This window comes from Neolamprologus brichardi, chromosome 10, assembly GCF_056152115.1.
Source record: "Neolamprologus brichardi isolate AB-2024 chromosome 10, ASM5615211v1, whole genome shotgun sequence".
Taxonomy (NCBI): domain Eukaryota; kingdom Metazoa; phylum Chordata; class Actinopteri; order Cichliformes; family Cichlidae; genus Neolamprologus; species Neolamprologus brichardi.
The window spans coordinates 20,966,142-20,983,631 of record NC_142113.1 but is presented as its reverse complement, the minus strand read 5'-3'; the positions used below and the strand labels follow the sequence as shown (position 1 = coordinate 20,983,631).

General features: G+C 40.8%; 2 protein-coding genes across 3 annotated transcripts in view; one reads left to right on the top strand and one right to left on the bottom strand.

Moving 5' to 3' along the window:
* Positions 1-216: 216 nt before the first annotated feature.
* The window catches only part of f9b (coagulation factor IXb), a 21,563-nt gene continuing 4,289 nt past the window's right edge, over positions 217-17,490 (bottom strand). The window contains exons 1-8 of one of the 2 annotated variants that reach the window (XM_006784917.3): positions 5,463-5,634; positions 4,351-4,517; positions 4,076-4,100; positions 3,871-3,984; positions 3,640-3,771; positions 1,746-2,107; positions 1,167-1,311; positions 217-902 (exon numbers count right to left, since the gene is read on the bottom strand). In XM_006784917.3, the coding sequence (XP_006784980.1) occupies positions 343-902; positions 1,167-1,311; positions 1,746-2,107; positions 3,640-3,771; positions 3,871-3,984; positions 4,076-4,100; positions 4,351-4,517; positions 5,463-5,550 (1,593 nt within the window). In that variant the 5' untranslated portion in view covers positions 5,551-5,634 and the 3' untranslated portion in view covers positions 217-342. Of the gene's footprint in view, positions 903-1,166; positions 1,312-1,745; positions 2,108-3,639; positions 3,772-3,870; positions 3,985-4,075; positions 4,101-4,350; positions 4,518-5,462; positions 5,635-17,490 lie in introns of those variants that run through there. The other variant, XM_006784918.3, reaches the window with a different exon arrangement.
* The window catches only part of fgf13b (fibroblast growth factor 13b), a 19,340-nt gene continuing 13,555 nt past the window's right edge, over positions 11,706-17,490 (top strand). Inside the window, exon 1 of the mRNA XM_006784920.3 lies at positions 11,706-11,941. Coding sequence (XP_006784983.1) covers positions 11,893-11,941 — 49 coding nt within the window. The 5' untranslated portion in view covers positions 11,706-11,892. The remainder of the gene's footprint in view (positions 11,942-17,490) is intronic.

The following is a 17,490-nucleotide window of genomic DNA, read 5'->3' as shown; positions in this document are numbered from 1 at the left end:
CCTTTTGTATAGCCTTTGCTTGAACGATACGTCTATAATCCTCTTGTTAGTTTTATGGTGCGTCTTAGAGCAGGATAATGGCCAAGCAAAATTCACTACCACTTCATTTCATTGATAAAACGGGGTATTCATATAGAGCTTCCTGTTGATGCAAATTTGCTTAAATCATATTTGTCATCAAAAATGAGAACATCATATGATACTCAAACACTCAGATAAGTTGATATGTTTTATTGAGGTACTAAAAAAGAACACGGGGGATTTCTCACTTCATTCACTCACTCGGGGGCTAAACTCAACACATGCTACTTGTTTATTTTTACAGCTGAGTCATGAATCCTGTTAATTGTCCATGTTGATCTGTGTTACGTTACTGATCCATTTGTAGTAGTGTGAGACCCGGGTATAGACGCCATACTTCCCGTCTTTGGCACACTCCTCTCCCCAGCTGATGATGCCTGTCAGGAACCAAGTTCCTTTGTAATTGGTGGCATGCGGCCCACCGCTGTCCCCCTGGCACGAGTCCTTCTGTTCACTTTCAAAGCCTGCACAGAACATAAATCGGGTGATATGGTCTCGGCTGCTCTGTTTACATTTGGTGCGGTCCACATAGGGGACTTCCAGCTTCTGGAGCTTGGTGGCCTCGGGGCCTTGAAACCTTATCCGGCCCCATCCACTCACAAGGGAGACCGTGGATTCTCTCAGAATGTTCTGTATGAAGTCTTTGGGGCCCAGGCAAATGGGACGCCGCTTGTTGGACAAGTCCACTGGACTGCCAAGCTTTAGGAGCGCAATGTCATGGTTATATGGTGAGGTCTTGAAATTATACATGTGGTGGGGATGCCTTTCGACCACCTCATGGTCTCGCTCTGGACCCTCATCTTGGTTCACATCATGTTCACCTGGAAGCATAGATTAAGATAAAGATTTTCTAAGACAATGGAAATTTCTGCACAAGGAAGCAAAGTCTAAAGTACTAGACAACTTGTAAAAAAACATTAAAGAAACATAATTGAAAAATAATTTGTTAAAAAGCCATGAAGCTGAAACGAAAAAGGAATAGTCTGATCCCTAATACTTTAGGACAAAACAGTATTATTTGTACTTTAGAAGTTCAAGTGAAAGATTTAATGTTAAAGAATGCAAGTAGCCTTTGTTCTTCCTACCAACTCTGATGAAGAATTTATGTTCTGTGCCATCGCTGTTCCACAGACAATGGGCAGCAGTGATGACCCATAAGTCAGCGAGCAGGGATCCTCCACAGAAGGGCCGCGCTCTCTGCGCGCTGTCTGGGCGGAACATCAGGGCCACCTTCAAACACAGAAAGAAAGACAAAGAAAACTTGCAACAGAAGAGCAGTGATGCAGTATTCCGTTTTAAAGAACCTACCGTTTCTTGCACATTTTTTGAGCATCTGACAACAAAAAACACTCAAAAGCAGCACGTTCTCTCTGCATGGCACAGGCTTCAAACACGGGTCTAGACTTACACTTCTAATGCATCTTCATTAAACCTCGCGCTCAAGTGCAAGTTTAAATGTCAAAGTCTATTCAAAAGTCTTTCTATTTAAACTATTGCACAGATTTAAAAGTTGCTGACTATTTGAGGATTACAGCTTACATCTTACAGCTACATCTAAAACTCATGCAAATGTTCTTGCCCTGCTGGGATTTTTGTTCCAGTTCTTCACATATTGGCCTTCACTGCATCCCCAGCTCTTCCCTCTTCAGCCAATATCACAGTACCTGCCAAGGTATCTCTCCAGGAATGGCCGTATCTCCTCCCACAATTCTTTGGTCAGTTTTCTCTTGAGTCGTGACGTTGGGGAGTGTGGCATACCCCCAGGACAACATCTCTGTCTTTGTTTTTGGTGTATCAGTGACACTTCTCACATGTCGACTGCCAATCACAGCCTCAGAGTCCAGAGAGTCATTGCTCGGGTTTGAGTCGGTCATGGGATGGTTCAGATAATCATACTCTGATATATCTTCATCATAGAAGTAATCGTTTCGGGTATCGTTGTAGGAGAAGTTTGACGATCTTGGTTCTAGGATGGACCTGGTGAGAGAGCTGGAGGACAGATTCACACGACCACAGCTGAATGGCTCTGGAGAAATAAAAGTGAAATAATAGGGGAAATATTACATTTTCGCCTCCTAGATTTGTTTAAATTTTACATTGTCATTTTTTATGGGGTTGGAACTATAGTTCTTCAGATTTTTTCTCACATGTGCATATTGCTGACCCAAAAATAGAAAGAAAAAAAAAAGAAAAGAAAAATACCTCTTTCCTTTCTGTTCCCTTTGAACACTTCATCTTTAGCAAAGTCCGGTTATATTATGTTTAAGCAGTGTATCATAGATGAATGTGATTACTGTTAAGTTCCCTGAATGTTTTTTGTGATAAAAGAAAAGAAGATTTTTTTCCCGTTCATATGATTTACTTAGTCCGGCTGCTGAAGCATGAACGAGCGTAAAAATGAGAACTATAAATTTAGCACCCCACCACTTCCACTGGAGACGTGTTAGGAGAAGTATTAGGAGGAACAATTGCATTATGAACAATCATCATGAATATTTACATCAAAGTTTATTTCCTTTATGATTGTTGCCTCTCTGTGGAATACAAAATTTACATGTATTCATGGTAAAAAGGAAACTACACGGTTCGTCCTTTCTAAGGTTTCACACATCAGGACATCATAAAAAGCTAACTAATCTGTACTTGGTTTTTAAATGAGGTAAATACAACCATGGATAAACAACAACAAATGAAATATTATTCCAAGTCATTATTTATGTAACATAAACTAAGCCGAAATGCAGACGCAATATAAAATAAACTATAAACTTCCGTAATTCAGTAGCTTCCAGACCACCATTAGCAGCAATATCTTAAATTAATGGTTTTTCTTTGTGGCTTTATCAGTATCTCATGTGGCTGTGGAGCAATTTTTGCCCACTCTTCTTTACAATGTTGCTTCATTTCATTGAGGTTTGCAGGCATTTGTTTATGCCCAGCTCTCTTACTGTCACACCACAGCATTTTAATCAGGTTGAGTTCTGGACTTTGACCGGGCCATTGCGATGCCTTGGTTCTTTTCTTTTTCAGCCATTCTGTTGTGGATTTGCTGCTCTGCTCAGGATCATTCTTCAGGACACATGGCCTCACACTTGGCTTTAAACACTTTGGTATACAGAGGGGTTCATGGTTGACCCAGTGACTACAAGGGACTCAGATGATCTGCTTCAAAACAAGCCCAAATCATAGCCAATGCCATGCTTTACTGCCATGCTCTTCAGAGGCTTCTAAACAAGCCATAGTTGTTCAGTCTTTTTTTTTCTAACTGTATTTAGCTATTATTAAAACCTGATAAAGATAAGGTTTTTTTTTTTTATTATGTCTTCATATGTAAAACCATAGAAACTGTATTGTAGTTGAAGTCAGAATGAAAAATAATCAGATGTTAATGGAAAATGTACTTAGTAAGTTAAATTTTAAATTTAATGTGAATTGAATTTCTTCTATGGGTGCAGATGTTTCACATAGACTGTGGTTACCTTTTTAGAAAGCACTCGTGCAGAAAAAAACAAAACAAAACGCTCTTACCACTGCACTAAATGCTCCGTGTGGTTTTACCTATTGGCTCACAGCTCTTCTTGTTTGGCCCAAGTATGTAACCAGTTGCGCACCTGCACACAGCTTGATTAGCCTTCATTACACAGAAATGAGAACATTCGCCATTGTTCACCAAACACTGCTTGTTCACTTCTGGAAAAAGTCAGGAAAACAGAATTAGCTTTCTTTGACAAAACTTTATGGCCTTAGCTCAAACGTTGTTTCAGCCGAGTTATTCAGATCCACACTCACCGATCTCACAGTTCTTGCCACTGAAGTTTGGTTGGCACAAGCAAAGATAACTGTTGATCCCATCTTTACACACACCTCCATTCTGACAGGGGGGTGGCTTACACTGGTCACCATCTACACACGACAGACCACACCACAGGTTTAGAGAAGACCTTGTGCTGTAAATTCTCAGCAAACATGAGAACTTGTACTTTGTTCGTCTTACCGACATAGCCTGCCCAGAACTCCATCTGCAAAAGGAAGATCAAATTAAACGGGAAGTTCACCAACCATCCATCAAGCTCTGATCATTAGACCACTGTAACTCCCCACTTTTGGATATATAAACAGTCAAGGTGGCCACCTTCTCTTGAATGTGAACATTTACATCCTAATATGGTGTCAGCAGTGCCAGCCTCTTAATACTGGTAAAGGCATAGGATTGTGTGTGTGCGTGCATGTGTGTGTGTGTGTGTGTGTGTGTGTGAGAGAGAGACCTACAGTTTTCTCATCATCCTCAAACACCTCTCTGGCCTCCTCCATGCTGCAAATTTCTTCTATACATTCCCGCTCCAGGTTACCTTGTTTAAATTCTTCAAAAGGAGTGTTATATCTGCGCTTACGATGCAGCACGGTGTCTGCCGTCTGCTGAGACACGAACACAGCTCCTGAAAGGGTAACAAAAGACAAAGAGTCCTCACTAAGTTTAACATAATTATTCAGAACTATTGGTAAAGGCTGCTTTCAGGGATATATATGTATATAAAACCTATATGCATAATATAAAAGTACATCAAAGATGGACAGGTACCAGGACTGAAAGTGAAACCAGCGTGGAAGTGTCTTAAATCTGACAGCAAGGAGAGGTTTGTTGGAAGCAGGCTGAGATTCTGTACTTTTTCATTCAGATCGACAATGCGCTCATCAAAACACCTTTATGGTGACCAAAAAGCTCAGCTTGAGGCTAAAAATGTGCAACTTTGCTGTCCAGTGACCATCTTCTATGTACAGTCTATGATATTCCTCTGCAGTAATCATATTATTGGTGTTCTCACTTGTGTAGAGAGTCTGCTATGGTCTCATCTTCATATATCTGGTGATCCCTTTGACACATGATACCGTGCTTTACCTTAATCATTTAATTGAGCCAAACAAAGAGCTGATACTTGCTACAGTTTTACATCCGCTTAGGATAATCTAGACTGGCTGCTACATGTACCTAACTCAGTGGTCCAGCTATCATTCCTGCCTTTCCAGCACAAGACGTCTTGCAAACAGCCACCAAATTGTCTAAATTATATCAACTTAACATTTCAGATTTACATCCTAACCCTGTGGATGGACAAAAGCAAACTGGGTTATGATAGGGGCTGGCCTGAGTAATCCTCATGAATGGTTAAAAATATTGACACCGACAGCCCAAGGACTTAGGAATCTTTACAGATCCAAGTGAATAAGAACTTTAAGAATCGAGGTTATTAGCCAGGCTGTCAAAAGCAATTCAGTGGTCACCTGCTTAGCCACCAGCCTTTTCCTATATTTTGTGCAGCTCTAAACTTTGCTGAACTCATTTTCCTGCCACCTGGGTCAATACCTGCTCTGCTGCTTTTTACCTGTGTTTTCTTCTGTGATCTCAGCACCCACTCCATGCATGTCCAGCAAAAAACCAGCAAAGCAAACCAGTGCACACACTCTGGCCATCTTGTCGTTGTCAGTTGTCTGTCTGACTTTGACACTAAACTCAAAGCCTTATCCAGAGCTCCAAAGTACACCAACACAGTGTTTGCTCACCGGTATGTCTGCAGTGCATGTGTGTGTGACTGTGGGTGGGTTTTTTTTCAGATTTGTGTGTGTGTGTGCTTGTGAAGTATGTTTGAGGGAAGGATGTGGAGAAAAACCTCATGTGTGCATGGAAGAAAAGAGAGGTGTCCCATAAAAGAATAAAAGAAGGTGCTTTTTTTCTACACTGAAATTGAGCAACATCAAATATTGACTGCTGATGGGACGGAACAGGTTGGACATTAGCGTGTGTACGTGTGTGTGTGCGTGTGCACGCGTGTATGAACATTACCAGCTGTTGTTTATCATGATGAGTCTTTTCAGATAAGCAGCTTTTGCAAGGCTTACGTGAGGTTTCAGATGAGTTGAGTGCACTCACACAGGCACAATTACGAAAACACACACCCACAAGTTTGTACTTCTCCATTTCTGGGTAAGTTTATAATGACAGCTCAGGTCATTGAGCTAGTGTCCTTGATCAAGTGACCGAACCCAAAGTTGTTCCCAAAGGCAAGTAAGAACCTTGCATTTCAGCTCTGCCACCTCTGGCACATAAACAGTAATTTGAGACTTACTGTAAAGCATTTTTAGAACGGATGCCACCATGCTTGACAGTTAGTACAGTGTTCTTAAGTTTGAAAGCCTCACATTTATGCCTCCAAACATACCTCTTGTCATTGTGAGCAGATCAATCTTTGTCTTGTCTGACGGTAAAACTTTTCACCAAACTTTCATCTCACCCAAAGATGAAAGTTATTTAGGCCTTGGCGAAGTTACAAGGCCGTCTCAGGTTAAAAGACACTGTAGAACCTTCAGCACCAGTTATTAAACTATTGAAAAATGATTTTATGTTTGGATTACAGAAAATCCAAAATGAATTCAAACTTGTGGATCCAATTCTTGTTTCTTAAAGTCATTAAAGATTTCCACCTTGGGGAAAAAAGTATTCATTAAACCACCAAAATTACAAAATTACCAAAAACGTTGAATATATTAGGAAATAAAAAACAAAAAACAAAACTCATGCTTAAAATGTTTGTCTGTTTGGACGATCCAGTAGTTGAGGGTGGATAAAGTCACCAACTTTGTTGTATAAGATATTCTTGTACAACTGACGCCACCAAATCAGGTTTTCTGAATATTGGATTTATTTCTATTTCTGCTCTCTAATGTTTTAATCCTTTAGTCCATAAATTTGCGGTGACTGGGGCTCCTGTTCAGACTTCACTTTAAATCTAAAGAGTAAATGTCCTCAATTTATAAAAATGCTCACTGAAATCTTTTTTTGCGTGTGTACACTCACATGCACACACACCTGGAGCATTTTCACAGCTGGCAGTTGAACCTTCCACTCTAATGTTTGTTAATAGTCCTTTTGTATGGAAACCAATATGTGTGTATTTATTTATGTAATATTTTTGTCTTGTTTACTCAAGACCGTAGCTCTGGTGGAGGAGCAGGTCACCCACTAACACCAACATTTGATTAGCAATTATAATTTAACTGCATGCTTTTATCAACAACTACCTGACAGGGATAACAATAGCAACATAATTGAATTACTTAAATGCAGTTACCTGCATGTGATATTACAAATGTAAGCAGGGAAGTCACCTGAAAGCCATTCAGATACAGCAAGAAAAGGAAGAAACATCAACAGAAACTCATCAGTTGATGCTGAAACTCGCACACTGAAGTAAGTAATGTCAGATCTGTACTAAGTGTCGAAGGCTGTTTGATTAGCTCGTGAGCTACGCAGGGTTTGACTGGTGATAAATCACTGTGACTGACAGCTAGGTCAGCTGACCTTGAGCCAGCAGCTCCTTAGCAACAGCGCCCGTGTGGTGATTTATTGGCTGACGATGGCTTAGATGGAGCGAGCAGGGGGTTGCATCCCTCTTTTTATGGCAACTTATGTAAGCCTTTAAATTCATCTCACTCGCAAATTAGATATTAGAGCATAAAATAGGAAGGGGGATTTCACAATTAGCAGGTTTGTAGCAATTATGTTTAGATCGCTGCCTGCTGATTGGTGTCCTGGGAACAGATTTTATAGCTCTGAAGATGAGGAGGGTGGTACTGGTTTCAAGCTTTACAGATGACAGAGAGAAGTAAAAAAAGAAAAAGAAAAAAAGTGGGTTAAAAGCAGGAAAATCCTATTACCACCAGTGTTTTTGATGGACTTTTATCTGTTTGATATCAATGTTTGCTGTTAACAGAGCTGCTGAAATCTTGGTTTGATTTGTAGGACTTGATGCTCCAGATCTAGGCATGACATCGAGTCAATTACCTCCTCTATTCATGTCCCCATTTTCTCCAGTCAGTACAGAAGTGCCCCCTCTCATTCCCATTAAAATCATTCAGCTCGGTTGCCATTAGTGAGTCATGAGGTCATTGCTGTTCCCTCAACAACACTGAGTGGTGTGCAGCTGATCTCAGACATGCACACAGTGCAGAGGAATTATGACTGGCTGAGAATATTTTGACTAATACACCTGCCCCCGGGTACAGTGTTTCCACTGTGGCCAGGTGTTAGTCCCACTTGAAAACATGCTGAAACTAATGACATGAACATGATCAGAGATGGTTAATCTAATCCCCCTGAAGAGTAAAGAGTATAATTGATTTCTCATTTCCATGTCTTTGCCCTAATGTGGCAACACTCACAAACAAGACAAGCAAACTCCCCTGTAATGGTTTCTGTGTTTAATTTGTGCTGCACTCAAACACACATGCATGTGTTACCTTTCTCTGTGTGTGAAATCTATATTTCTGGGCAGAGTGGGTTTGACCCCCCGGATATGAGAGTGGGTTTGACTCCTGGGAAAAGGAGCAGACTTATGTACCACTTTTTGTTCTAATAGAGCAGCTGGTCCCAGATCAGTAATCCTCCAGAAGGGGGATCTTACAGAGGGACAGCTGTGCTTTGGTCTGTTGGCTTAGAGTCAAAAAGCCACTATGACAATGTCACAGCTCCATTATACAAAGTCGTCATACAAGAGATGTAGTAGCAGCATTTTGAAGGGTCATGCAAGGACAAAAATCTTTAACAAAACACAGTGACCTCATTTCTCATGGTGCAGGAAATTTCACTGAAGCAAATAATTCTATTCATGATATTCAGTGAATGCGGTCAGGTGAAGATTTGGGAAGAAGCCGCTCCAAAGAGACACTCCTTGAATATACAGGCTTGAATCACTGTGGCCTGAGGATGCAGATTTTCTTTTTTCACAGGCTTTTTTTTTTTTAATCCATTCATTTTCTTTTGCTTATCCGATTTAAGGGCACAGGAGAGCTTCAGCCTATCCCAGGGCAAGAGACACAGTCCTTCCTGGATGAGTCGCCAATCAGTCGCAAGACTAACACAGACAACCATGCTCATATTCACACTTATAGCCAGTTTAGAGTCACAATCCAAAGACCTGAGGAAGCCAGAGTGCACTGAGAGAACCCATGCAGACACAAGGAGACCAACACAAACTCCACACAGAAACTCCCAGACTGGATTCAAACTAAGGACTTTTCTCCTATCAAGTGAAAGTGCTAATCACTGTGCCATTGTGCCTTTTTTCAAATCTCTAATATTTAATTTTCATGTTTTTATTCCATTGTACCCCTTCTTTAAGGTTTAGGTATTGTTTTCCTTTATTAACTGCCCAAGAAGGTTAATGCTTGCATGCATATGTGTCATTCTGTCTGTAAACAGGGTAGCTCGAAAGAATTCTGATAAAACTAGGGGTGTGGCCTGGGATCGTCTTAACAATCCATTAAAATTTTACATACATCTACCAAGGTCTTCAATGTCAACTTGGTTGAAAATGGACAAAAACTCTTATAACAACACTTATAAGAAACTATGATTCTTACAAGTGTGGTCTGTTTTGTCAGCATATCAAATGCACCATATCATGTTCCATTTGACCTTTGAACTATCTTAAAGGTCTTTAGATTGATTTGAAGGTCCAAGTAATAATAATGCTATATAGAGCTATTTAAAAATATGTGTCTTAATGCTTGTTGCGCTCTCTGAGTGCTTCTTGTTCTCAAATGAATGTATCTTGCATACATTTGTAGAGTGTTGTTGTGATTGTTCTTACTGCTGTTTTCAATGTGAACCAGTTATTTTTCAGCTCAAGTTTACAGAGAGGCAATAAAATAGTTCGACCATCATAATTGCTGGGCTTCTTGTCAGCCCTTTTGTTTTGCCTCTTCAGATTACAACTGAAGACATGAAAAGGAACTGCTACTGTGACAACACAAGATCAAACTGGTTAAACTATGTATTCAAAAATTTTAAGAGCAACCTGTGATTCATTTTAGCCAATGAAGTCACACATTTACAACCTGATAGTGAAAATCAGGAGACACATAGGTTGCCTTGAGCTCAGCTCTTTATTCTCACTTGCTATTACCCTCTGCCTGGGTCATTTCACAGTTTAAAAAGTCCTTTATAATGAATTCTTGACAATCTGCCACAGAAACAAGCAAAATCAAAGCTACTTCCAGCATCACCACTTGATGTAGGTTAACAGAAGAAACTAAATTTATCTCTGACCCGACTTCTTTACTACGAACAACCATCCCACTAACAAACTGAAGCCGTTAGCAGGTGAAGCCACTTTTCATTCAGTCAACCAGAAATGAATCAAAAACAGGCCTTTAGGGCAGAAAAGTGCTGGAATATTATAATATGGAAAAGAAAAATACATTACCCAAAACCAATACTAAGTATGACGTTTAAATGGGATCCAAAACAAGTGTTGACCACAGTAAAAAACACACACACAAAAAAAGAAAAAAATACTTTTCAGCAAAAATTGATTAAGTGATCAATAAATGGATTCATTTGCATAGTGCTAGAGTGCTGAGTGCAGTAGTGGATTTGCATTTCTTGGAGAGAAGACAACCTTGTGATTACACTGACCTTCTTTTCTTCAGTAAGAGCAAAAATGTGCATCTTTCAGTTTCTGTATGTCTGCTGTAACCAATGTCTTCATTATTGCTCAGTCTTTTAATGTTTGATGCAGTAGAGGCGTTATAAAGAGAACTGTTTGCTTTGTCAGCTGGTGGAAAGTCCTTCTCACTTGTTTTGTCTTTGTTGTATTTATAGCTGTTAAATTTGTTTCAAAGATCCCCTGACTACTTGGAGAAAAAGCTGCAGGATATCTGTCATTTTTAAAAATATATGAGTTTAACGTTTAGAAATAGTGAGCCTGCAAAACACTTTATTAATGACGTATTTATTTAAACATGAAGGACTGCAGGTTTCCTATAAATCACCAATTCTTCATTATCTTCTTCATCTTTTTGCCATGGCACATGGGTTGTTGACCCAGAGTTTTGGGTTTTGGAGAAAAAAAAAAGATAAAAAGGAAGAGCTGTGTGTTTCCAAAATAGGTGCTCATCAGCAGGTCATCAGATCTCCCTTTTTTTTAGTTGAACCTGCCTTCCCAGTGTTACCCATGTATTGTCTCTATCTGTGATGTTCCTCTGTTTAGTCTCTTCCTATCTTATGTAGTCTTTGTCTTGTGTGCTTAGTGTTCAGTTTTAGTTTTCCCCAGTCTTTTTCCCCTTTTTTTCAGATAATATCCACTGAACCTTCCCTGCCCATGTTCAAACCATCTCAACCTTGTCTCTCTAACTTTGTCTCAACACCGTCCCTCTGATGTACTCATTTCTAATCATGGGTGTTGGTCACCCATGAATACATGGCTGTGTGTTTTGCCATTTCTTTCGGACTCCGCAAAAGCCATGAGGTCAGTGGTCCAACAGCCAGCAGCAAAAAGAAGCCACTTACTTAAAATATAGTAGAACATGAACAAACGCCAGTTAAGCCCGTGTAATGTTTTAAAATCCCTGCTACACAGTTACAGATGAATCCAGTGACTGCATCTCTGCAGAGCTGATGGAAAATGATGGGCTACTTTTAATTCCTCATTCAGTCAGAATACAATGAGCTGTCTTTGCCCCCCCTCCTGCGCGCCATCATCGTTTCAGTTTGTCACTGCGCGCGTGCGAGTGCAGTTTTCGCGCGTGCAGGATCGGAGGGGAAGCGCTCCTGCTGGTACATGGTGACATGTAGGAGCACAGACAGAGTGGAGCTGTGCAGAGAGCAGCATCAGAGGAGCAAGAGACAGGGGGACAAAGAAAGAGGGGAAAGAGCTGGACCGTGCGCAAAGGGACCGGACACATTAGAGGAGGATGAAAAAAGTGAACATTTCACCTGAAGTTTGATTCAGCGACCGGTAGAAGCGACGGAGCTCCATGAACGTGATAACGAAAAGCAAAGAGGATAAAGATCATGCTTCCAAAGGTGAGTAACGGTGAACCCGAGTCAGGAGGGAGACATTTTATGTATTTATTTATTGTTTATAGAGGGAAGGGAAAAAAAAGTGTGGTAGCCAAAAGGTCTGCGATGATGCTGAGTCCAGCACGCTCCGTGGCCACTTAATCCCATTGTTCCCACAATACAGGGCATACAGGGCATTGTGTGGAAGCTTCAACATACACACTTAAACCATTTGGAAACGTGTGTTTGGGTATAATACAAAGGAAACACGTGGCGGTTTTTTAAAAATTATTATTTCGTGGATGTTTTCTCTCTATTGGTTTTGTATTTAACAGCTTTGAGGTATTTTAAATATATAAGGAGAAACACAAACCTATGAATTTATTGCTTTTGCTTAAGATTGAATTTCTTGCGTTCCGAGCTTGTAAAATCGTTAAAATGTGGTGTGTGCCCCCCGTGAAACGGTTTGCGAGCACGCACAAATTCATTCATTCCTCCCCCCTGGACAGCAGTAAAATTGACGTGGGGTACGCCGCAATGGAAACTGGGAAACTATGATTGCCATGGAGACAAAAAAAGGGAGTTGCCTGCAAGCTGTGCTCTATCATGAATAATAAGCTGTACGTGAAACCCGTGTCATTCATGACTGTATCTTGCATGCATTTTATTTGCTTTATTTAGCACTAAGAATTTGGCCAACATAAAAGTCGTTTTTATAACTTAAGAAAGACAAATTTAGCAGATACAGGAAGAGTTTAATATAACAAAAATCCAAAGATTGCAGTTTTAAACAAAATATTCAAAGAAACTAGAGATCTAAAAGGTAAACGTGGGTCTATAACACAAATAAGTCACATTTGTGCTTAATGCTGGGGAAAGAAGCTAACGCTATTGGTTCTAAAAATATATGGAGAGCAAAAATAAAAAACAAGCATTGAGCCAGAAAGCTGTTGTTGGAATTATGAATGAACAACACATTTACTCAAACGCTGTAGCCCTGCTTAAGGGGAGGTGGATGGGACAGTTAGAAGAGCACATTGGCAATTTTATTTAGTTTTTTATGTATTATTATCATTATTAGTGAATGACACTGTTGTAACCTAGCATTTGTGGCTATGATTGGTTGTTTAGTTGACAGGCAGCTGATATATTAAATATAGATATTTTGAGCATTTCTAACTAATCTTTAATGAGAAATCATTTTAAGTTTCAAGTATTTCTTCTCATTAGTTCAGCTGATTTATTTCCTTTTTGCATAAACATCGCTTTGCACTCAAAAGCTCAGAGTTTCATATTTGCTGCTTCTTAATTGAATAAAGTTGAAATCTAGGCTACTTAATTCAAATAAGCTGTGGCCAGAGAGACTCGTAGTCTCTAGAAACTCTCTGACAATGGGTCCAAGGATTTCATAGCAATACTTAAAAGCAGTCAAGGTGCTGTTGCCTGACCTGTAAGTCTGTGTGTCCTAGACCATCAATCACAAACCACCAAACTGGTCATGCTGAACGATGTTACAGGCAGCATGACCAGTTACAGGCAGCTGCTCCAGACCCTTTCAGGACTGTCACATGTGCTTACGGTGAACCTGCACACATCCGTGAAAAGCCCAGAGCATCAGTTCTGTTATTCTGGTCCTGCTGATGGGTCAATGACCTTCTACAGCCTTGTCCAGCTTTCCTACAGTAACTGCCGGTCTCCTGGAATCTCCTCCATGCTCTTGAGTCTGGGATTTGCTGCGCCTCCCAGATGCAGCAAATCCTTTTAAAATAGCATGTACTGCTGTAAGAGCTGGACCTTTGTGCAAACTTTGTAAGGTCCAGGTAAGGTCCAGGGGGCTGTTCAAACCCCCACAAGGCTGCCCGCTGGGATTGGAATGATGGGAGAGGCGTGAGTTTCTCAAAATGGGCTCATTGAGTCAGCACGGATAAGATCTTGGAGAGGCTACGGCTGCTGTGAATACTCGGAATAAGATCTCTGACTGCAGACTGGATACATCTCGGAAGGGCTAGCCCGGAATGACGTCTCTGGGCGCAAATCAGATGACATCTCGGGAGGCACACTGCGTGAGTTCTCAGAATCGGCTCCTTGAGCACAAGAAATGACAACATCACAGAACGCAAGTATGGCGAAGCTCGCGGCTCTCCAACGGGAGATTGAGAGACCAGTGTTGGACTGTAGAACTGCTTTGAAATTCATATGAGCTGTTCGCACTAAAGTAAAAATACCATCACTTATGCGGATACCCCTTTGGCGCCAGCTGCAAGGCCGGAGCTGAACAAAACACCCTGATAATGACTGTGTTTAGTCTGTTCCTTCCCATTCCATGCAAGGCCACCTGGGTTGGCTGGAATACTGTTTACTTAGCCTGGCAGGGCGAAGGACACTGTCTCAGCTGAACTATGGACACGCACACATATACATATACTGATACTGATAAGCACTCACTGACGCATCACCCTCCCTACCCCGGATCCAACGCCACCTCCAACGCTTACCTCCCCTCTGATGTGGACATCGGGTCAGTTGGAGGCGCAGTCGAAGATTGCAGCGGTCCCAGATCAGATGTACGCACTGGAACACTTTCCCATGTTGCTGTCTGTGTTTATTGTGCTATGGTGTGTTGATATCTGTGCATTTCTGTATTATCCTTCTGTGTTACACATTTCGATGTTTTTTTTTTCCTCGCTACCTAGCCTGACCTGTCTCCCCAATGTGATGTTTGTGTATTGTATGTACGGTCGGCAAGGTCTGTCATCTCGGTTGTGGGCAAAAGACCTGCAACTGACAAATAAAGTCTCTCTATTTGCCAAGGCTCAGCAAAAGTAAAAAAAAAAAAACAGATGTATTTTGTTTAATGTAGACTATGTCTTTACTTTTGTCTACCTTTGAAGAGTACAAGAATAACAATATTGAGCTAGAAATGTGAGTAGATCCAATTAAACTTCAGCTTCTTTGTACTATATTGCGCAACAGCTAGTGATAGTGCTGTAATAAACCAGGTTAATGTTAACAAAGCGAACACATCAGGACACAGAAAACCCAATAAAACCAAGTGTTTTACCAGAGTAGGGCGAAACCCTTATACATTGCAATGGATACAATAAAAGCACCTTGAAATATTGCTTTTGAAGGAACGCTTATTTTTGGTGTTTTTTATAAACAGAGTATTTGAAGTCATGCAGTATTACCTAAAACACCAGGCTTTGAATTTAGTTTGAATGATATAACAAATATATAAATACAGTGGGCAAAATAAGTATTGAACACATCCACAATTTATATCTCTAAAAGTGCTGTAACGTGAACTTCTCAGCAGATATCGGTAACGACTCACCCAATCCACACTTCAAGTCAAGTGGCTTTATTGTCATTTCAACCTTGTGCAGTGGTACAGTACACAGGGAAGCGAGACAACATTCCTCCAAGACCATGGTGCTACATATAACAGACAATCAACACGGGACTAAATAAAGTGCAAGTGTGCAAAAATGGCAAAAAACCAAAACAAATACAGAACAGAATGATACAGACACAAGACACACAAGTGCAGACACAACAGTGCAATAGAAAAAATGCAACATACAGAGACATCCAACCATAGACGTCCATAAATTAAGTTTCGTGTAATAATGAGAAATGACACAGGAAAAAAGTACTGAACACATGACGAAAGGATGGTGCAAAAAGACATGACACCAGCTGAAATCTATCAGCAATTAGAAAGCAATCCTGCCACTTAGGGCAAATTCCTTTCAGCTGGTTCAGTCCCAACTGATAGCCTATAAAAATGTGCCTCATTACCAAGGTGCTACACAAGAACCATCTCATGATGGGTAAAACCAAAGAGCTGGTGCAATACCGTCACAACCTTATTGTTGCAAAGCATGTTGGTTACAGAAGAATTTCAAAACTGGAAAGTGGAAAGAACATAATTTAACATAACCAGATGCTCCCCACAAGATTTTAGGCAAATGAGTGAGAAGAATTATCAGAAGAGTTGTCTAAGAACCAAGCAGCGCTTGTGGAGAGCTACAGAAAGACCTGGAATTGGCAGGTACAGTTGTTTCTGAGAAAACAAGTAATGTACTCAGCCACCACAGTTGTATGCATCATCACACAAGATGATGTTTGCTTTTCATCACTGTTGAAGGAAAGCATGATGAAATATGTTTAAAATATCTTGTCTAAATGTTGCTCTTAATGCGCAACATTTGGACAAGCCTGTGAAATAATGGGAGAATATCGTCGGGTCAAATGAGACCAAAATCGAACTCTTTAGATGCCATAATAAACACCATGGAAGAATGAACTAAATTAACACCTGAGCAATCCATGCAACTTGCTTTTCCGTACAGAAGGCGTCTTCAATAAATAAGAAAAAATCACTAAGGTTGTTCAACATTTCTTCCCTGTTTCAGCTCTCATTATCACACATAACTTAATTCTGTGGTTTGATTTCTCTGCATGTGTGGATTGGATGAGTCGTTACTGACATCTGCTGAGAATTTTATTTCAATAGCACCTTTAGAAATATATTTAATTAGACAATTGATGATGTGTTCGATGCTTATTTTACCCACTGTATATCCATCCATCCATCCATCCATTCGCTTCCGCTTATCCTTTTCAGGGTCGCGGGGGGCGCTGGAGCCTATCCCAGCTGTCATAGGGCGAGAGGCGGGGTACACCCTGGACAGGTCGCCAATCTGTCGCAGGGCCAACACACAGGGACAGACAACCATTCGCACTCACATTCATTCGCACATTCACACCTAGTGACAATTTGGATTATCCAATTAACCTATCCCCACAAGCTGTATACTGTACACTGTATATACATTAGCAAAATAAAGAGACATGCCTCCATAGCACAGACTGAGGTCACAGTTAGTAAATGCATCAACTTATTGTGGCTTGTTCATGAACACAACAAAAATTAGACACACACACACACACACACGCACGCACACACACACACACAGTCGTGTTTTCGTATTTTAGTGGGGACATCAATTGAGATGTTTTCCCTAGCCGCTTACCCTAACCATCAAAAATGAATGCCTAACCCTAACCTTTAGTCTAAACCGAATCATGTCCAAAGGACAACCCTGACACCAAAATGACATTTTGAGTCTCAAAAATGCCTTCAAAGTCATGCGGACAGGAATTTGTCCACATAACGACTTTTGGTCCCCACAAGTATAGTAATATTTCAATTTCTGGTCCCACAAACAGATGTAAACATGGTACACCCACACTGTGAATGACCACGGCAGACCCGATGGCATGAACATGCTTTGCAGCATACTTTATTCCAAACACGGTTGCTGTTACAAAACACAGAGCTGCAGCTTTCTGCCAGCTCAACATACCAACAATGACTATCACAGGACCCGGTGCAGCACTTAAGTCAGCGGGGCATGATTGCGGATGACGTGCAGGTGCATCCGCCTTCCCTGCACATTCACATTTCGTTGTCTCCGAGCTCACAGTACTGCTCAGCCTTTCCCATAGCTTTTCCCTTCAGCTTCCTGTTTTCCAGCATTATGTTATCTGATGGTGCCATCCAGTGG